This window comes from Sebastes fasciatus, chromosome 11, assembly GCF_043250625.1.
Source record: "Sebastes fasciatus isolate fSebFas1 chromosome 11, fSebFas1.pri, whole genome shotgun sequence".
Lineage (NCBI taxonomy): Eukaryota > Metazoa > Chordata > Actinopteri > Perciformes > Sebastidae > Sebastes > Sebastes fasciatus.
Genome location: NC_133805.1, coordinates 29,301,740 through 29,324,038, shown reverse-complemented (window position 1 = coordinate 29,324,038; position 22,299 = coordinate 29,301,740). Strand labels below are relative to the sequence as shown.

Genomic DNA, 22,299 nt, shown 5'->3' with positions numbered 1-22,299 from the left:
GCGAGGGTGTAATCGAACCTTCATCATGACAGAGTTTGCAAATTCGCCCCAAGTTGCCCGTTGTTTACCCCGCTACTGTACCGCGCAGGTGCCATCTCGCCTGTGTTTTTCATCCACTTCAAAAGATAATGTGTGCAATTTGTTTCAATGTGGGATGAAATGGAGAGAAATGGCAGGAGGGGAGGGGTGTGGAGAGGAGAAAATGGGCCGGGCCGGGCCTGTGCGAGGGGTGTGGTTGGGTATAAACCAGGGGACAGTGGGTTTTCTGTTGTTGTCCTGTTTTGGAGCCCTCTGTCCTGGCGTCCTGCACCCCTCCACTCCACTTTCTCTCTTTTTCCTCCTTTCCTCTCACACTCCCCTCCAGAGTGGGACTCTTCCATCGACAGACTCCTGTCACGTCTGCAGCATCAGTCTTCTGGGAGCTCCGTAGAAGAAGCCCGAAACCATGCTGACGTTTTTAGCGCTGGCGTCGGTCGTCCTCCTGGGAATAGGTAAAAAAAAAAAAAAGAAAGAAAGAATCTTCTTTGAACTTTTTGTTAAGTTTTATTTCATCTATTGAAAGTGAAGAAATTCTCTTTACACTGATGTGGGGGTTAAAGGTTAAGTGAGGATGTGATGGAGAGGGCCTTTTACTGTGTTTTCTTCTTCAGTGCTTACCGGAAAACTGATGGACTTGATGATAATAAAAAGGGTCAATAGGCTTAGTAGGGAATTAATTGATTTTTCAATGAAATGTAAAAGCTCCCACTTCACTGGCTTAATACTAAACTAAAGCATTTAAATTAATATCTTAACATTTACTTATTGATTTAATTAAAAAAGGACACCTGTAGAGGACGTGTCTTGCAAAGTTAAAGAGTAATATTGTGACTTTTTATGGGAGGGTTTGGCCGACTTTTTGCTCTCTCAAGCAGACGTCTCTCTGATGCTCCCCTCCTGTCAGATATTTGTCACAATTTTAATTAAGAATGTCAGGCGTGATTTCATTGGCAAAGTTTTGCGGGGGCTGGCTGCACTAACGGCGTTCGCTTCAAGGACGCTCGCAGTGAAAGCTGTGAACTTTACTCGGCGGGTGTTGAAAGAAAGACAGCATAAAGCTCCACGACACTTAGGGGCATTAGTGTTAATGTAGCCGTGAGAACGCTGAGACTCATGGTGGCCCATTCACACATTTTAAGTGAAACCGAACAATACGATGCTGATGCTGTTCCAGCTAATGTTAAAGAGTGGCAGGGGCCGTGCGGCTCCCAGGGGGCTTTTGGTGTGTTGTTTGAAATGCTGAGTGCATTTTCAAGGGAAGTAAAATATTGATTTTGCAGCCGAAACCAAATTAACATCGATCATTAGATATTATTCAAGCATAAACAGTGCACATGATTAAGCCAACGTAATCCATATTAATGGAGAAAATGATGTTCCCCTTTGACTTTGAGAGGCGAGCACCAATACTCCAGAAATAATCCAAATATTTACTGAGCGCATGTGTGAATCAATGGTGGATCTGACTCCACTAAATGTGGAGTTTAACCGTGTGTGCGTGGGTGCATATCTAAGTATTTGGCAATATTTGACAGATTTCAGGGAGTGATGTTTCGCATGTCTCCTGGTTACAGTAGTAGGGGTTGAAAATGTTCAGGAATGTAGTGACTTAAGAAAAAGAGCCAGTCAACACAGTGTATAACATTACAAGGATATATGTCCATCCGTATTTTACAAACAAGTTTTTGTGTCCACTCATGTAGACAACTGCATGGATTTGTTTCTTCACAAACTTACTTAAGCTTTCACAGGTTACAATTCTGATCACTTTCTGCTGCAAATCTTGTGCTGATGTGTTAATTTGTGAATTGATCCACATGTATTTTTGTGTGTCCCAGTGCCTGAGCAGTCCCAGGCCATAGTGATTTACACTGGCTGGGAACGCCACGCCCTGTTGGGCTCCGACGTACGGCTGTCCTGTTCCTTCTTCTCCTGGCGCTGGACCTCAGAGGACGTCACCTTCTCCTGGACATACAGGCCTGATGGCTCCCGGGACAGCATCTCTGTAAGACACAAATTCACTAACTACTTCTAGAATGATAACTGTGCTACTAGACAGGTGTGCTATCATCTGATCATGTCATCATCCTGTAAAGGAAAATACGCTGTTGTGTCAAATTAGTTTGCTGTCACAAGCAAAGCAACCTGTAAAAGCAATCGATAAATCTCTATAAAATTAGACACATCCACTTTAAAGCTGCACTTGATGAGATTGTCATGGAACAAACTTAATGGTAAGCTCTGCAAAAAGTTCATCTTTAAGCTCATTGTTTTGGTGTTGCAGCCCGCGGCTTTGCTGTTTTCATCCGAGCAGCTGTGTTTTCTGTAAAAAACAAATCTCTGGTAAACCCTCTGTACGCAACCTGCTTAGCACCAAACTACTCGGTGAACATAGAGGAGCATTTAGCAGCTAAAGAGACAGATATTTAGTATAAATTGTTTATGAGATACACCAGAGTATCCTTTCCTCTTTCCTCCTTATTTCCCCTGAATGAAATTCTGACGCTTTATACTCCCTTCTTGAAGAGTTTCACATTCAAGAAGCTACGAAAAAATAATCAACAACAGAAATGCAGACTTGCCAACAAAGGTTGTGTCTTCTGCCAAAAGACTTTTTTGTTTTCACCATCGCCACCCGTACCAGGCACGAAGAGGAACAGAAATTTAGCCAGAGGAGGGGGTGGTGTACTGATGTCACATGGCAGGATTTCTGGATAGAGAAGCCATTGAAACTATAAAGAAAAAATAGATCTAATCAACTTGGGATCACTTGCAAACTTGGTTTTTGCCGCTTTAAAGGGGACAGATTATGAAAAACTAATTTCTCAGTGCTTGTGCTCATACATTTGGGTATCTGGAGTATCTACCAACCCACAAACTATGAAATAAGACAGTTTTTTGTGGGCTGTTTAGATCAGAAAACATGTGATTCAACAAGCCATTCGGATTTGGCTCCCCTTCCTATGTCACATGCAGGTTCATTAGAATATACCTTGAGAACTACCTTTGCAAAGGTGCACCATATTTTTTCTTAAAGAGACAGGCGCTAAAACGGAGCCTTTCAGACAGTGGGTGAACACAGGGATATTCAGACAGACAGTATGAGAAAAATAATGTGTTTTTTGAACATTAAAGCATGTAAACATGTTGTAGTAGAGACCTAAAACACAAATATGAATCTTGAAAATGAGCGTATGTCTCCTTTAATATCAGAATTTAACCATGGCTTGTCATTTTCTAATCAAATTCACGAATTTTGAGCAATGTTTAGACACTTTCAAATCCACAAAAATTAATCCTATTTTAATCCGACGAATACAGGACTATGTGAATGTCTGAAACGTCGTCACACACTCGAGCAATACTCAATATTCTGACCCACAAGTGCAGACTTTGTGTATTAACTCAAAGAAGGAAACAACAAGCGCACAGAAACTTTCTCTCTCCTAATCCTCCCACTCCTCTCGCTGCCTCCTGCTCTTTAATTTCACTCTCCCTGCCCTTATCGTCCTGCCATCTCTCTAATCTCTCTATCTCCCCGTCCCGACTGTGCCTCCCTCTGTCCACCTCCCTTAATCTCCTCCTCCCCAGCCCTGCCTTCTTTGTCCCTCCCCTCCTCTCTCATTATCTCCTCCCCTCACCTCCTTCGCTTTCATCCGTCTCCCGCAGTGCCCTCACTTTGAAACTAGATTTCTCTTCTCTCTTTTTCTTTTTTTTTTTCTCCACTTATCTTGTGTCGCTCATTTCTTTACCCGCCGGAACAGATTTACAGTCTCATACGTCTATCTGTTTTCATGGTGCATTTGTCCTTTTAAAATGTCGTATTTGATTTCTGACATGGTCGTATCATGTTCGAAGGCTTGTGTATAATTCATGGACGGCTCTCACAGGCCTCAAACCTTCAATCAGGATTGTTCTGAACGTTTTTATCTAATCGTTTACCAAAATGTCAACCAAAGTTGACCTTGAGCTCATAGAGCCTGGGGCATCAGTACTGCTCACCCCAGTTGTACCCCTTTGTGCATTTCCCCCAAAATCAATTAGCTTTTAGTTCGGCCGTCATCTGCCATTTTTGAAGACTTTTTGTTGGAGCTCATCATTCAAAATGCGTCAATACTAGTGCTGATAGTCCTACGTTTTGGTATAATACTAAACAATACTTTTTTCAATACCTCACTTTTAGAAATGTAACAGTAAACTATTTTTTCCATTAAAAGAAAAAGGTCAAAATACTGTCTAAACTCCACACAAGAACTTCAAATAAAACGGTCTAAGATGGGCAACATTTTGACTTAAAGCTGCTCTAATCAATATGTTTTATTAACAAAGAATCAAATGAGTGTAATGTGAAAGTTGTTGCTCTTAGGACGCTTTCACAAACCAACATTTAGTCCATTTTAATCAAATTCTGGTACGGTTCGTTTGGGAGGTTGTGAATGCAGTAATCGAAGTCGGTCTCGTACGTTTCCAAGCAAACCGAAACGCAGGCTGCCTGTGTGGGCATTTGTTGAGATGGACACATGTAAATAACGGGTTAACATGAGTTGGAGAGGACTGACCTGGACTTGTGCAGAAGTGCTGCATGCCATCTGGGCCGAAGAAAATAGAATACAGAATATGCTAAATAAAGTCCAAAACAATAGTGACGTTCATAAAGTCATTCGAGATAAACTGGAGAAGGGATTCGTGCGCACAGTAGATCAGTGCCGAGTTATATATCAAAGTCCACGATTCCCTGCAGCTCTAGTGACGAAAAAGTTAATTTCGCTCCTTCGTACACGCCCCTCAGCAAATTATTGTTTTGGTTTGCTTTAATTTGTGCGCTGTGAAACCGAACCAGACTAAATAGAGAACGAACCAAAAGTGTCAATTTCACTCTGACTCGGACTAGCCGAACGGACTGTGGCTTGTGAAAGCACCTTTAGTGTCACAGAGATTTATCACGTGACCCTGTAGTTTCCTTCAGCTCTAAGAAGTGTTTCAGCGCCTTTCAGCTCATTGTTTTGGTTTGGCGGACCGCAACTCTACTGTGTTGGTTCACTCCCTGTGCTCTCATAGGTTCGTTTCAGACGCCAAAAGCAGCTGTTCCAGCAAAAAAAACAAAAAAACACACTGTACACTGCCTCCCTAAGAACAAAAGGCAGACAGACATGTTAGCGACTAGCAGTTGAACATATTGGAGCATTTAGCAGCTAAAAAGACAGAAACTGTCCCTCAGGAGTTGGTGGAGACCAACACAGAGCTAAAAGAAAGAAGAAGAAAGAAATAGAAGGTAAAATGCCGATGTTGCCCCGCTTCTATGTTCAAATAAGCATCTGTTTGCTGGCACGTTTGCCATGTCAACTCAAGTGGCCTAAAATGTTATTTAAAAGTGATAATAATATTATGAATGTGACCAGATTTGATTTAAACCATCTTATTTGACAGATTTAGGGGGCGTTTTTGGACGTGAGGGATCATGCCGCTTCCCACCATTGGACGCTTGATCGGTTGCCGTTACACACATGGCACCTGATTGGACGAACGCCATCCCTCGTGGGCTGCTGCTCCCAGCTTTCAAACCGAAACCAACATGGTGGCTCTTATATTACAAAAATAGTTCACTGAAATGTGTTTCTGAAAATATTTTATGCGAGAAATAAGCCATGCAGGGCTGAATCTGAACGGTTTGTTTAAAAGTTTCTTGGGGGTCTCCAGAGTTGGCGAGACACCCTTACTTTGCACAAAGTAGCCTATATCTCAAATTTATGCAAATGAGGAGCGGCCAGCGTGACCCCCCCCCCGTCTCTCGAATCGTGCCGCCACGCTACCAGAATGCATTGCATGGTGAATGAGAAGCGTGGAAAGTCATACATTTTTGTCATGATCCTGTACATGACTATAAAATAGGAACGCAACTTTAACCACGACAAGGTGCAACAAGCTATGAGCCTCCATAAAAAAGCAACATTGAGCTAAAATGCTAAAATAATTCTGCATAACGACAAAAAAACACTCCAATGCAGCACTTTCTCTTGACATACATTAACAGTACAATGTCCTCTCTGTCCTTTCTACAGATCTTCCACTACACCGGCGGTGCCCCCTATGTGGACAACAAAGGACCATTCAGAGACCGGGTGGAGTTTGTGGGGAACCCGGGCCGCCGTGATGGCTCCATCCTGATCAAGAACCTGGACTACAACGACAACGGCACCTTCACCTGCGACGCCAAGAACCCCCCTGACATAGTGGGCCGGCCTTCAAGCGTCCGCCTGCTGGTCTTTGAAAAGGGTGAGATGGGAGGGAGGACAGTGAGTCCTGCAGGGGGTTCCTCAGCTAAATCAAATTCCCCAGTACGTAAAGTCTAATGCCTGCATTGTACATCTGTGTCTGCTCATTAGCTTTCCACTGAGCCCATATGGCAAATTTTGGGGGAATTTTCTTCATCAGAAGCCAACTGTTCTCAATTGTTGTTCTAATCATTCCAAACTCTGAAATTAATCTCAATTTGCGCTGTGCATCAGACTAAAGCGAGTACAGTGTTCAGACCAGTCGTCACACTGCCTCGTTTAGAATTCCTCGCACCAGTCCCGTTAAATGAAATCAATTACAATTTTATCTCTTTCTCTATTCGAGATTGCTATCTCTGCCTCCCTTTCACTTCTTTTCTCCCCCTCCTCCTCTTTGCCGTCTCTTCCCATTTCTCTCTTCTTTCCTCTTTCCCACCGTCTCTTCCTTTCCCCCACCCTCTCCCTCCATGACTCCCTGCTCTCACCTTTATTCTACCTTATCTCTCCTCCTCTCCATCTCCCTCTCTGCCTTTACTGCACATGTATTCTTCATCTTTCATTCAACCTTTATTTTACCTTTGCTCTCCTTGTCTCATCTACTTTCATCTCTCGTTCTCTTTTCTTCTAGCTTTGTTCCTCGTGTCCCTCTCTTGTCCATTTCCTCCCTCCTGTGACATCTTTTCTTCTCCCCAACCTCTCTCTGTCACATGCTTTCTGCTCTTCATCTTTTTATTGTTCTCCTCTGCTCTACCTTCTGACACTCTTCTCTTCTCCTCTCCCTCTCCTCCACCCACAGTGCCCATCCAGGCTGGTGTGATCACAGGGGCCATCATTGGGGTGGTGCTGGGCCTTCTTGTGCTCATCGTGGTCATCTACTACCTGATGAGGTTCCTGGTGGCGCGCCGCGTCTTCAGCCTCAGTGTCAGGTCAGTGCCCGGCCCGTGGCCGGCGGCGCTCTGCCAGTTGTTTTCGTGCCAGGGACTGGAGCTGAGGCCGGAGCCCATCCCTGGCATCGACACCTGCGTGGCCAAGCTGGCGTAGCTGCCGTTGCCACGATTTGATTTGGTTAGGTGTGCGAGGTTTAGATTGGAAGTTAGTCAGCTGGAAAGAGACAGATAATGATCTCTCATTTAGATTTAATCTAAACACAGTACTGCATAGGTCCAAAGCAAGATGATTAAAAGTGGTGAAGCGAAAGATTCTGAGTGGATAATCCACCAGATCAAGAAGATGATGGGATCCATCATCTTGCTTATACCTATCCAATCTTATGAGATCTTAACGCAGCTCCTGAGGGCTGTGTTTGAGACGGGGCCAGTAGATTAAGTTGATGTTCTCTTTATGATGGCTGCCAGGCAGTGCTGCCCTGTGACCACTGGAGGGAGAGATAGATTCGACATCCTGACATTGTCTTTCTTTTGTCCCCTCCAGCAAACATGGCAAGAAAAAGAAAGAGGGATCACAGCAGAGACAGGCAAGTTCCCTCCTCTCCTTCCTGAACCATCCCCTCTTCTTCATCCTCCTCATCCTCTGTCTCCCTTTCCTCACATGCTCCATCACATGCACACATCCCAAAAAGCAACAGCTTGGTTTGCTGTCATATTCGGGGCGCTAAATAGCAAAATGACTGAGAGATTACAAAGGCGTTCGGTGTTAGGCTCAGGAAACGTGTTGTCAGAAGGAATATTCATCTATTCTGTTGCAGCGCAGCCACACAATAGCACACATCCAACATGACAGCGCATAACGGCACAGTTTTCATAATCGCATTCCCCACGATGCCAGTCCAAGCAGCTCCAATATGTCCGCACACTTAGCCCGACTCCTCCTCAAAGCAACATATCAACAACAAAGTAACGTGTCATTCAAACTCTGCCCGGCAAACACTAATAACAGTGTTCAAGCTGTTAAAATTCTAGTGCGGTCTCAGCGTCGGAGGTGCTTTCAAGCCTGTGCTGTCCCTCTCTCTCTCTCTCTCTCTCTCTCTCTCTCTCTCTCTGGTGGCCCTCACCCCTCCTTCAGCTCCCTCAGGGGGGCCAAACAGCGCGGTGAGAGTAAACACCCACGGGGCAAAAATCAAACCAGCTACTGTGAAATGGCCGAGCAATGCTATTGCTGTATTGAATGGGACTGTGATTTGCTCGCAGTGGGGAAAGGGACGGGAGCTGCTGATTTCGCTCACTGGGAGTCAAATGAAAATCACTGGGCCTATTATGGCCTGGGCTGTTATCGGTGGTTTTACGCTGCTGCACGCCAAGGATTTGGGGTATTTTTTTTCCCCACTCTATTCCTCATGGGAAACAGATAGCCTCAAGTGGTGTATTAATCAGACATTTTGGTGGCTTGTATTCTTTTGTAAATACAAGGCACCAGGGCAAGTCGTGTTTGATTACTCTGTGGTTAATGCGGGGGCTGGATGGTTGCGGGGGTGTATTGTAATCGACTGCATGCCTTGCCTGCTGATAATGAAAAAAAAAAAGGAAGTCGAGGGATTTGGGTTCAAGGCGTTTTTCCTGAATCAAAAAAAATCAGCTTTGAAATGAGAGACACGCAAAGATATCCGAAGCGGAAGATCAAAGGTGTAATTGTGACATGATTTAGCCGCCAGGTACGAGCGAATGTAAAGACGAGAAAGCAGCGGGTAAGGAGTGCACCATCCTGCCCCTGTGGCTCTAAACCTAGAGGGCGACACCGGCGAGGGCCAACCCTTCCTTCTATACCTCAAACAAGTTTGCTCTATCGCATCTCCCCGGAGCCCTTCATCCTCCCTCTGTCTTCTTCTTTCCTTTTTACTGTCGTCTGATTGTCAGGTTGCTCTTGAGCTGCAGTCAGTTGCTCTCAAGTGCCTGCGGTGGGTGACAGTGCATATATGAATAAATAACTCCGCCGCCAAAAGGACACTGGGATATTTGACAATGTTGTCATTTACAGTTACTCCTCTAGCGAGTCTCGGCTTGGAAGAAAAATATTCCGTCTGAGCTGTCTTGTTTTTTTTATTTTTATTTATCCTCGGAGCTGATTCCTCTGTTGTACTGTGGCTAGGCCGCACCTAGGGGGCTCGCAGGGTTTCATGGTGCGCTCATAAGTGGTTGTTTGATCAAATAGCCCTTATTAGGAGGCTCTGCTGACACAACACAATTCGGTATCAGCCTCACCATCTTCGTTACTCTCACTTTGCTGGGCTTGCACTACAAATCTCCAAAAGGCTGTGTGGGTGAGGGAGCGGGCGAGACAGAGAGACAAAGGAACCCTGTGGTGTGTGCTACTCCCCATTAGGTGGAGTTGTGGGAGAGGAGTTTACCCCGCAGCCACACACATATAAAAAGCTAACAGGAATGAACGCACACACTGTACTGGAATGATAATTGAGTGCACTCTGTATTGATCTGAGCTCACACACACTCACACACACACACACACACACACACACACACACACACACACACACACACACATGCACACAACCCACCCATTCTTCTTTCCATCCCACAATTGCTTCCCCAACCCCTCCTCACTTCACTTTATTTCACTCCCTCCCTCGCTCTCTCATTCACATTCCTTTTATCTGGTCCCCAGTCTCTCCCTCCTTCTCTTCAGTCGCATCCTCCTCCTCCTCCTCCTCCTCCTCCTCCATGCCTTTCACTTCCTTGCTGACCACGAGAAGCTCTATCTGTCTGTAATTCCCCCTCTCCTCTTCCCTTTTTACTTCCTTCTCACCCCATCACTCCCCTTCCCTTCCCAGTCTCTCTCTCCTCTCCCTTCCTCAGGTGTTCTGATCAGCTCCGGTTCTGGACAGAAAATCACTACCTCTCACTCTTCATCCACCTCTCAATCTCCCCCTCCTAACCTGTCACCGTCTTCTCTTTAGCATGCAGCAGGGGACGCAGACACTTACCTTCCTATCTACCTCCCCACCAGTCCCTCCTGTTTTGCCACTGTACCCACATTTCCTTTTGAAGTGTGTGTGTGTGTGTGTGTGCGTGTGTGTGTGCAGCAGCCCCTGTAACAAGGGCAGCTCTGCCAAAGCAGACTCGAGTGTGTTTCCGAGGCAGCCCCGTCATTAGCGTGGGAGCTCTGCAATACAGCAGAGCCTACCGTGGGATGCATAATGGTAAACAATACAATGATGTATGAGAGAATGTAAGTATGATCGAAGGTAATGACACCGGATGGGCTGCGCAGCTGCCCCGTCGAGCCGGATGTTAGCGGCATCCGTACGCCTCGATTGCCGTCTCATCAGAGTGCGTGCTGCTTTTGCACAGTGCATAATTAAAGATGATACATTTTCTAATGCAATCAGTGGGGGATTATTAGTCGAAGCTTCAGTGTCTAGAAGCAGCCTCTAGTGTGCTTTCCACCGTTGACTAACTTGATGTGTTAGAGGATATATTTCAGTCTCCAAACCTCAGATCCAGCATGCTTTACTATTCACTCCCCCTGTCCCCTGCTGTAACACTTTACAACCGGCCCGTAGTTCAACCTGTGGACGAGTATTAAAAGTGCACAGTGTTGTGAAAACCATTACATATGAGTGAAGATCATGAGCATTACATTTCAATAGGTTAACTCCCAGGTTAATGCGCTGGAATACAGCTGTTGTAAAGTTAAGTGTTACCTTGACCTGATCTCCGCTCTGTCCAGTCCCTCCCTGATGGATTTGTTGTGCTCAAATGAAGCCTCACTTTCCTTTCATCCTCCTTCCTTCTATCGATTTCTTCATAGAGATGTTTTTGGACGTTGCACAGACAATATACAGAATGAGTGGGAGTGAATGGATGAATTATATAAGTACAAGTTCAGATGAATGGGGGCTGAATGTGGGCCATCAGGTCCATCACCACGGCTACAGCGAAATGGTCTATAGCAAGTTATTTATCCCACCGTCAACTTTAATTATTCATTTAATAGACCAATTATGTGATCCGTAAACAAATATTTAATTTCCTGGTAGTTCCCCCCCTCTAAATGTGACATCATGCAGCTTTCATTTTTCTTTTTTTCATGTAGATGTTAGTGTCTAAATGTTTCAGAGACCCAGTATGCGTGGGTGTGTCGATTTGCAGGACACTCAGCATTTACAGTAGGCATCCAGGTTGAAATAAGGTGAAAGTTTTGAGCTAATTTTATTGTCAGCAGAATAAGCCCGGAGAGATCTTTTTTTTCAAAAGTGTCCTGACAAAACATTGCATTTCACAATTTATGCATTTAAACAATTTATGCACAGAAAAACAAGAAGGAAAGAAACAAGAAAAAAAATAACCGAATCTGAAAAACATAATCATTAGTATGACACTAAATCTGAGGTTAAAAAATAAACTTAAAAGCAAGAACAAATTTAAACATGAAAAAGGCTAGATATGAATAATTCAAATGAGGTTATGGATTTTAAGTGTAGTGTTAAATCAGTAAACATCTTTTTAATGAATATATATCATTGTGTTGCATGTCCTAACTACACACTGAAATAAAGTCATTTGAATGATGTTCAAAGAACAATTACAAATGTAAATCAACCAGGACTGAATTCTTAAGGATTGCCTCTTTAAGTACAGTACTTGAGTAAATGTATTTAGTTACATTCCACCACTGAAGATCAAGTGTTAAAAATATTTGAATATTAACTATTGACAACTGAGGGATGGCAAATATTTAGTTCCAGCAACTACTGTAAGTCTGAGAAACATACAGTGCAAACTGTAGTTGGGGGGGTTATGTCGAGAAGGGAACCCTTGAGTTGGGGAAACTCTCGCGAGATGGATAAGTTTAGACATTGACTTTGAATGGTTAAGGTTAGGATAGGTTGTCGGGCAGCGAGTCTCGTGAGAGTTTTTGCAGATTTCAGATTTGCCTTGTTCCCTTCTAGACACGACCGGGGGAGACTCCCAGCAGCTGGAAGTTAGCTGGGAACTAGCTGGGATCTGGCTGGCAATAGGCTGGAAGTCAGCTGGGAGGGGAAATTCTAGGTGGCTGTAGAGTTGTTCCGATACCAATACCAGTATTGGAAATGCGTCCGATACTGCCCAAAATTCAGTATCGGCAAGTACGCCAGTCTATGCACCGATCCGATACCATAATTTATATACCCAGAAAAATATCTACTTTTTTAAGTGGAAAATCAATTCTTCTTCACCGCTCCCAAACAGTCGCCTTCACTGTGCTGTCCCCCTGGAGGTATCATGGCTACCACTGGTAAGTACTGTTTTAGAGCAGCGAAGAAGAACTGATTGCAGGTAGTTTGTCAGGTGACGATTGCAAACAACAACAGTGGAGAGTGTAACAGTAGTCAGAACGAGGAAAATGTCAGCCATTTGGCAACATTTCACAGTGGAAAATCCAACAAGAATAACTGAATAACAAAAGAAAGTTCTATTGTAATAATAATAATAATAACAATATAATATATTTTTTATCACGCTGGTATCGGATCGGTACTCGGTATCGGCCGATACCGCAAGTTCGGGTTTCGGAATCGGTATCGGGAAGAAAAAAATTATATCGTAACATCTATAGGTGGCTACATCTGTAGATGTCTGAATACTCACTTTTAGCTAAATGTATTACCGGTTTTAACATTTTATTTTTATTATGGGGACTTTTCCACTGTGACAAGAACAACACTGAGGCAAAACTAGACCTTTGGTCAAATTTAAAGATGTTGGATATCAGCACATAGTATCTCAACTAGTCAAATCCCAATCAGAACCCAATCTGGTATACATTGTGTGTGTGTGTGTATGTGTGTGTTATTGATCAATTGTCACTCAGTTGTCGCAGGTGTACGGAGCCTGCCTGCCACTGTGTCCCATCCTAACGCATGGTTACCTGTTTTGTCACCCCCTTACAGCTCTGGACACCGCCCCCCCTCACTTGCTACCCCCTCCCCTAAAAGGACTGTCTCTCTACCTCCTCACCCCTATCCGTCTCTGTGTATGTCTGACTCTCTCCTCCTCCTCCTCCTCATAAATGTGTTTTTTCTGTCCTCTTCACACAGCTCCACCTGTCCTGCTAACTCCATCTCTCATCCTCTCATCTCTAACACACCCATCTCACCCCTCCTCCCCCTCTGTCCTCGCCCCCTCTCTCTCTCTCTCTATTTCCCTCACGCTCCTTTCCTCCTGAAGTGACTCTCCTCCCCTGTTCTCCCCCCGACCCCCTCTCCCTCCTCCCCCCACAGGGCCCCGTGCCGTCCGCCGACCCCTCCAAGGTGAAGGCGGCCGCCTCGGAAAAGAAGAAGCAGGAGTCACGCAAGGATAAGAAATAGGATACGGGGAAGGGCTGGGGCGGGCTCGCCAGCCGGCTGCTCCAGCCCGTACACCTGGCGGTGTTCAAGGCCCAGCCCAAGCAGCAACAGCGGCAGCGAACCGTAGCCAGAAAGACAGAGAGGGTGGTGGGAGGAGAGGAGGAGGGCAAAGTGTTGATGACCATCGATCTGGAGCTGACCCGCAAAAATGGGGAGGAGAAGCCCGGCGGTGAGGGAGGGACAGGGAGGTCCAAACCGCTCGGCTTCCTCTCCCGCCTCGCCAACCGGCTCACCTTCAAGAAATAAACCAATAGGGAGGCGGGGGAGGCCAAGGGGGGAGGGATCCATCGAGGATAAGAGAGTGGGAAGTCTACTGATGAGACAGCAGGAGAGTTAAACCACAAACCTACTTCACACCCACCACAACGCCAACCTGAGTCCCTGAATAAATGAGTCAAATCATATCTGCTCCTGTCACAGCCTGATGACTGTAGACGCAGCTATATGGGCCGAGATCTGAGATGTCGTGATAATCTCTTACACCAGCCGGCACCCCGAGTGCTTTTGTCAGGTCATAAGATATGCCATTTGAAGCGAGACCCTAAGACGGCTGGGTTTGATAACAAAATCTAAAAAGCTGCTCCCCGGGTTTTTGCCTTTCTGGTTCCTTTCATTGTGATCCTATCCGCCGAAAAAAAAGCTTTCTCCAAGTGCGTCCGATACGCATCACGAATCCCAAGCTGCGGGGACAAGCCAATTTGCTTTTTTCCGGAGGCGACGTGTCAAACTCTAACTTTCTCCCCCTCACACTGATCTTCATTCTTTCTCCCCTCCAATCCCATCGCTTCCTCTTTCACTGTGAATTTCCTGACTTTCTTGTTAATTCAAATTACAAAAGTGATTTATATGCTAACTGCTCTATCCTCTTTCTCTTCCTCTCTCACTTCCCTTTCCCTCTTTTCTTCGTTTTCTCTCTCCTGTAGATAAAGGTCTGACTTCTCCATGACTGCCTCCACTCCTCTAGTCTGCTCCCTCCTTTACTGCCCAGCCTGATGCAACCCCCATTATTTCCCATTATCTCTACTCTTTCAAGACAGCACTGGCTGTAAGAATAGTCCTACTATATCAGTGGCAACGGCGTCAAATAATTTTTACAACGGCTGATTGGAGACCCTGTATGCACTCATTGGGCAAACTGTAAAACTGTTTAAGGCCTAACTACGCACATAACTTCCTTAAGAGGAACTCAAAAGACATCCCTCTGTGTTTAGAGTCTCCTGAATCTTCCCCCTTAATGTTTACGACTCAATCGCACACGCCGAGCGGAGCTGTGAGTGCACTCTGGACTTCAGATAGAGAAAAAAGAGAGACAGAGACGGAGGGGAGAGTGATAGCGGGAGAGAAATATGATTCCTGCTCTCAGCCGGCGTAGATAGAGGTTCAAGCCCTCGAGCTCGGGGTGATTCAATCCTCTCACATTTGAGCTAATGGAGGTTGTCGCCGTGTCCCTGCCCTGGCTAAAGGGGGCTATTTCTGGCCCTATAAGAGCGCACGGGCTTACTGTAACAGCTGCACATTTTTCAGCTAACAGGGGAGGGTGGGGTGGAGGAAAAGAAAGAGGTGTAGAGGGTGGGCGGGGGGTTTGCCTGCTGCTGTGCTGTTTGTGCATGAGGCTGTCCGCTGTTGACTCGACGGCCGGCGACTGACGACCTGGAATGACGTCACGGCCCGGAAGGCTGGCGGACGCTCTTAGGAGTCTGACAGGAAGAGGTGCAGCTTCTGTGAGTTATTTTAGGTCCAGTTAATCCGCTCGCGCGCTTCTCCTCGCCAACCCAGGGCTAATTATTGTAGCGCGCTCTGGTAACGAGATATCTCTCTCTCCATCTCCCTCCCTGCCTCCCCTGCTGTCTTCACTCCTTTGTTATTCCCTCTTCATCTCTGCTCCCATCTTGGGATTCATCTCCTCCCTCCGAACCCCTGTTTCGTTCTCTCTCTGTCCTTGCGTCTTTGGCTTCCTTTATCTCTTCCTCTTCCTGTCGCCTAGTGACTCTACTCTGCATTATTCCCCCACAGAAAAGGCCTATACACAATCCACTCCACTCTTTAAGCCTCTCCTTATCTGACTGCCAAGCCTACAGCTCAATGCTCCTCGTCTCTTTTCTCTCTCTTCTGTCCTTCCTCCTCGTCCTTCTTCTTCTCTTTTTCAAACTCGATGACGGACATCTCTCTCGCCTCCCTCCGGATTGCCCAATGATCGACGAACGCCCTCTCGCTTGCCCTTCAAAACGCCCCCCTCCCTCCCCCAAAGGCATGTCCCCTGCCGCCTTCCCTTCTTCCTCCGACCCTTTACTGTGTCGTTTCTGCTGGTTCGAATGCCAAAATGCTCTCCTCTGCCTCTCACCGGCAAAGGACGGAAACACACGGGCCGAAATCCGCCTTTAGTTCTCACTGAAGACGCCAAACAGAAACTTATAATCTAGCTAGCTCTCTTCCGGTCGCAAATACGACGCGTGTTTTATGTATATGTGTGTCTATTTAAGAGTGCTAAAAATGAGATTTGATATAAAGCAAAAAAACAACAACAACAACAGTATGTCACCCTAAGTAAAGCAAATAATGTTTACTTGAGACATTTTTTACATGTGTATAAGAAAACACATGGAGAACATGTTGATCGAGGCAGGGAAGAAATGTAATTGTATTCGATGGAATATGTCATTATATTTCTGACCTTGTGTTGTGGAAGGTACTGTGTGGCTGTGTCTCTCTGGTGTACGTTTTATTCCGAGACGAAGGGAAATCGAGGTTGTCGTGCGGTGTCAGAGAGAAGATGAGGGGTGGATAAGGGTTCGGTTAACCTCCGATTCAGCGCGATATGGCTGGGGAGGGAAAAAAAGGGGGAGGAAGGTGCTTGCTGTGGGAGAAAGCTTTGGAGGAAGAGACTTATCTGGCGTGTTAAGCCAAGCCAAAAATCCATATGTATCACCACAGATAGTCTGCTCTTCCCCCAGAGCTTTCTCTTAAAGGTGCTCCTTCCCCAACCCTGAGCCATAGATGGATTGCGATCTGCGTGCTTGATATGCAGGGTGGATAGTGTAGACTTGAATGTTCCTTTAAAATTCATAACGGCAATGGAGGTGCTAGAATCCACATATTTATAACTGGGGATCTGTTTCACTAGTCGCTGTTTAACTGTCCAGTCACATGGATTAGTTAGAATGTTTTCTTCTTTTGCAGCAAAGCCACACAGACACCTGACACGAGTCAAACAGCATTAAAATGCCTTTTAAAAAAAATGTTTTATATGTATTATGAACTGTGTTAGTCCTAGTTGCACAATAACCTTCCTTTATTTGAAAATGACTGGAGCTTCTTACATTTTTTTACATTTATTTTAATGCTTGTGATAATTCCAGAGCACTAACAACTTTTGATGACTCTGTATAATGTGTTGTAAAGAGAACGTAAATAAAAATTAAAGCCCCATGCGCGGGCTGTTGTCAACAGAAGACAAAGTAAACCCAGCTGAAAATGTCTGCAGTCTTTTTTTTCTTTCAGTTCAGCATTGTGTAAATCTGTCACGAATGTCTCTGCCAAGACATGCTTTCATGAACTTTTCAAAAGAAGAAAGTCCTCCCAAAATGAGATATCCTCTATTTGAAATATTTGAATACTCTGATGGCTGGCATGAAAGTAAAACTCATTACGGAATAGCACTAGCCTTATTAGCTATCTAAAGACATTTGCATACACAATAAGAACATTATACAGGAAGGTAATCTGGAGGCTTCAGATGCTGAACAATGACCGCAGGTGGTTTCTTTTTAAATTCAAAAAAGGAATATGGTTTTGAAACATTTGCTTTATGGCAGCAGCAGGTGAGGAGTAAAATGGTCTCACCCGACCATGCCCTTTGTTACCCAACTACCAAAAAGTAATGATGATGAACTTAAAATAAATGCTCAGTGACCATTTACAACCTTTTGCCATTTTACAGGGTAACAAAATGAGGTATAATTTAGAAAGGCTTAATTTTGTCTGACTTTACGGGCGGGCTGGGTTCAGTGAGCATACATAACCTTTTCAGAAATGCTCTGCTTCATATTCAGACAGTTACACTCACAGTACAACCACAGTCTTTAACTGGTGACCATTGAACTGTGCAGCTACAGCACTTGAATGAGTGGCTGAGGGGTTGATGGCGTGCTAAGGTGTCTCTTTTGATGCTACCGCTTGGCGTCACCAAAGTCAGACATGTTCAAATCCTACACATAGGGGCTTTAAAGCTACTATGTGTAGGATTTATGTGAGTATAGCACCTGTGCATATTTGCTTTAGAGTTAGATGAGAAGATTGATACCACTCTCTGTGTGCAATAATGAGACTATTAGCTTAGCTTAGCATAAAGACTGAAAGCAGGGAGAAACGGCTAGCCTGGCTCTCTTCAAACAGAACCACCTAAAACCACAAATTGTCTTAATTACATTTCTGTGTGAACAAATTAAACAACTGAGATAATTAGAGTCCATTGGAGCATTCACATGCTCCTCGGATAGTCCCATTTTCCGAGTTGGGAAGTCGTTCTTCCGACTTTGGTGTGTTCATGAGCTTTAGGTCGTAATGTGGAAACAACATGGACGCTACATGTGTTGTATTTTATTGCTCAGAGCATTTAAACAACATGTTGATAGCTGTTTCTAGTATTTTTGTGACAACGAAGATCAAAGGAAACGGATCAGATGATCTAGGTCACTGGTTCCCAACCTGGGGATCGCCAGAGCTTCACAGGGGGTTTAGCGCATTAACGCAACTTGCGATTTGTAGGTTGTAGCGGGCTTTAAAGCTAGAGTGAAGATAGTGGCATCATATGAAACTAGAAAACCTAAGGAATCCATTGGCAACCATGTCATGACCATTTTCAAAAGGGTCCCTTGACCTCTGACCTCAAGATATGTGAATGAAAATGGGTTCTATGGGTACCCACGAGTCTCCCCTTTACAGACATGCCAACTTTATGATAATCACATGCAGTCTTAGTCAAGTCAGCGCACTGACACACTGACAGCTGTTGTTGCCTGTTGGGCTGCAGTTTGCCATGTTATGATTTGAGCATATTTTGCTAAATGCAGTACCTGTGAGGGTTTCTGAACAATATTTGTCATTGTTTTGTGTTGTTAATATATTTCCAATAATAAACATATACATACATTTGCATAGGCTAAAGCAAGCATATTTGCCCACTCCCATGTATATTAAATACTTAACAAATCTCCCTTTAAGGTACATTTTGAACAGGTAAAAAATGTGTTAATTTGCGATTAATCGCAATTAACTATGGACAATCATGTGATTAATTGTGATTAAATAATTTAATCGATAGATAACCCTAATTAAAATACATTTATGATTTTTAACAGTTAAGTTTTGTGTGCTTTCTGTCATGCATTTGCCTCATTTATTTTACAGGTACAGTGGGGTCACATTTTCTGAGACAGATGGTGACCCCATGTGTTGCTGACTCTCTGCTGTAACACCTGTCTTTAGCTTTTGCTGAACAGCTGTCACTGCTACTTCAAGTGGCAATTACAGGATATGGACACTGAATTTTACAAGATTCCAAGAAAAGTAAGTTGCACATTGACTTTCGTAATAAAACTATAAAAATGTTAAAATGTATTGTAAGAGTAGCACAATTAGTGAAGCGTCCTGGCGTTAGCAAACAGACGTGGCCTAGTGATGTCAGTTACATTAGCCACAATAAGCTACATCACACTTTACACCAGACTTTGTACGGCTGTATAGCAGCAAGTGTATTGAATTGAGTAAGGGTGTATTGTATTGCTTATGACTTAAGCTTGTTTCTAAGTGGAGAATTGGGTTATTTCTTCTTTCAAAAGTTACACCGTCTTACTATAAGTTAACTATGTTCTTAACATAGTTTTATCTTTCTCATTCTCTTGCTTCTTGACCCTTTGAGGTTTAAATTGACCCGTTTAATTACTTCTCTGGTTCATGTTATAGCTAAAATTACACTTTTTTTTTAAAACATCTCTGTGAAATAAGAAACTAATAAGAAAAAACTGTTTTCACCAAGGACGTATGCTAAACTCTAGTGATAAGGACAGCGAAATTAGCAAGCAAACATCCTTGGAAAAAAAACACATTCAGCGGGAGAGAAAAAAGGAGGCCACCTTGAAAAGAAGTACACTACAGTGGCTCATACATACATCAAATTATCTCATACAAGATTAGAGGCATGGTAGGAAAAGTTAAATCCACTCTAAAAAGTAATTGGCAACTTGTGAGAAGACATTTGGTACTATCTGACACGGGATCATCGCTGCATCTGTTGTGTGCGCTCAGTGTGATGACCCACCTTATGCTCTAAATATGTTGGACTTTAAGCTAACTGCAGCTTTGTACTGGCTCCAAGTCACAGAAGAAGAAACAGTTCATCTTTGAGGATCAATTAACAAATGATTAAACCGTTTATGGCAGGATTTATTTGCAAAAACACACTTGAGGATTTTAGTCTACATGTGCTCAGAATCAGAAACAGCTGGATGCTCTGCCTCCTTTTCATTACTTGAGGGCCAATACTGGTCCCTCATTATCACGTTTGTTATAAATACTGTATGTTATGTAGAGTGCAAGGTTTCCTTTGTTGTGTTGACAGCTGTGATTGATGACTTGTTGTTCTACATGGAACCATGTGTGTGTGTTGTGAGGGGGGGTGGGGAACATATTGAGCAGGTGCAGCCACACACACACAGAAACACCCTCTGTGTGAGGGTATGTAGGAGGGCAACAGATTACAAAACTCACGGTTTGGATCGTATCACACTTTTGAGTCACGGATCGGGAGCAAATATGACTTTTAGAGATGCCCCGATCATGTTTTATTTGCTGCAGATACCGATTGCCGATGTTCAATGAGCCATATCGGCCGATATAGATCGTTTTTGTTGTCGTTTTTAAAATTAAATGTTGTTTTTTAAATTTAAATGTCATCCTTGTACTTTTTTATAGTCATCTATAGTGGTTATTTGCATAAATACACTCAGTTCAAATGGTTAGTAAATAAAAGATTGTATTTTTATTGATAATAAAATCTTGGCAGTAGTAGATCTAATGATGCTACGAGCTAGTTTTCGGAAGTCAGGTCATAATTCCCTCTCTATTATCTATTTTATAGTGCTGTGACAAAATCTCCGTCAAACAAGTGGATTTTATTCAAGTTTCTCGCCTATAAAACTACATTTACAAGATTACATTTGAACATGATAACGTTAGAATTCACCCAATACTCATTAATTTTTACTGAATACAGCATATAACGCACCATAATGTAACTCAATGGAACCTCAGTACAATAGCTGTTCCGGTGCTGCAATCGTTAACTAGCTCTCCTCCTGCTGATTTCAGCACGGATTTGTTGTTCACAATGTAGCATCATCAGGGATCGGCGATTAGAAAGCATTAATGCTGATCTCCTGATCGCATATTTTTTTACTGAATATCATCCGATTTCATTCTATGATGGTTAAACTGTGTAATTAATCCGCGGTTCACATGCGCGAACCATGAGGGGGGGGGTCCATACGGATCACGGATCACGGATCAATTACGGTCCGTTACACTACTAAGAATGTGTGTATGGTGGTGGTGGTGGCGGTGGTGGAGGGGGTGCCTGGGTGCAGAGAGGCCCTGGGACAGGAGTGTAGTAGTGAACGATGGGGGGGTTGCATGGCTCAGGTTACCCTGACAGGAGGGAGCATGTAGTGAGGGAATGGGATGTTTGGTGCGGGGGTGCCAGGCCCAAAAAAAGCCACCAATGTCTTCCACACGTGGGGGGCGGGAAGGTCTCAGCTGTGGCAGGGGGCCCCTGAGCGCTGTCCTTCACATTATAACCTGCTGACGTCTGGACATCCAGCATGGGCAGAGGGGTAAGTTCTCTACATTTATATATATATATATATATATATAAAAAAAAAAAAAACTTACAGAAATAGTTTGTTTTATTATTACTTTGCTTCCTGTTGTAACCGGAATGGATGAACATGACTCAGTCTGTGTTCCTACTGTGACTTATATACAGCAACAGCATATGGCGTGGACATGCATCATGGAAAACTACTGAGATTTCTAAACGCGTCTGCGGTGCTGGATTTCTCACAATGCTGCTGCTTTTTTTTTTCTTTAAAGACAGTAACATCTCAGGATGATAGCTTTTCTCCTCAATAAGTTTTGTTCCCGGCTTGCTGTTTATTTGGGTAATTACGTAATTTTGTTTTTATTCTCTCCATCAGGCCCATTCCATTTAGCTTTATGGGAGGACAGGCTAGTAATCTCTCTCACACACAGTGGGGGGAAATTGCTATGCCAGACACATTTCAGGCACTCCACCGGCTCTGTGCTCCCTCTTTGGCTCTTTTTGATTACTTTTTCACTATGTCACTCGCTTGCACTTCTCCCCTCAGTCTCTCCGTGTATCCCCCCATCGCTGACATGCACACGTGCTGCTAAGAGGAGACTGACAGCAGCAGATGATTTCCATGATGCACCGTTCTTCCAACTGTTCATGACACACACACACATTCTCTCGCTCGCACAAATGAGGAACTCCCACTATGTGAACCAATATTTTCCCCTCCACATTCAGTGAATGGTTTGCCAATAGTGCCAGGAGATTGAAATGAACCAAGTCCATTGTGCTCACACTGATAGCTTGTAATACGTGGCTATGAA

General features: G+C 44.1%; 2 protein-coding genes across 6 annotated transcripts in view; both read left to right on the top strand.

Moving 5' to 3' along the window:
- Positions 1-270: 270 nt before the first annotated feature.
- Positions 271-17,075, top strand: mpz (myelin protein zero). Of its 4 annotated transcripts, XM_074652146.1 has the most exons (7): positions 308-491; positions 1,878-2,044; positions 6,099-6,312; positions 7,108-7,237; positions 7,743-7,785; positions 13,486-13,515; positions 14,535-14,635. In XM_074652146.1, exons 1-7 carry the CDS (start codon positions 446-448, stop codon positions 14,544-14,546), a joined length of 642 nt encoding a protein of 213 aa, XP_074508247.1. In that variant the 5' UTR covers positions 308-445; the 3' UTR covers positions 14,547-14,635. The 4 variants fall into 4 exon arrangements, with proteins under 4 accessions (XP_074508249.1, XP_074508247.1, XP_074508246.1 ...); XM_074652148.1 differs by lacking the exon at positions 13,486-13,515 and having other exon boundaries at positions 271-491; positions 14,535-17,075; XM_074652145.1 differs by lacking the exon at positions 14,535-14,635 and having other exon boundaries at positions 13,486-13,712.
- Positions 17,076-19,038: 1,963 nt separating this feature from the next.
- Positions 19,039-22,299, top strand: part of atp1a2a (ATPase Na+/K+ transporting subunit alpha 2a) — a 50,970-nt gene continuing 47,709 nt past the window's right edge. The window contains exon 1 of one of the 2 annotated variants that reach the window (XM_074652143.1): positions 19,039-19,176. In XM_074652143.1, the coding sequence (XP_074508244.1) occupies positions 19,144-19,176 (33 nt within the window). In that variant the 5' untranslated portion in view covers positions 19,039-19,143. Of the gene's footprint in view, positions 19,177-21,372; positions 21,498-22,299 lie in introns of those variants that run through there. The other variant, XM_074652144.1, reaches the window with a different exon arrangement.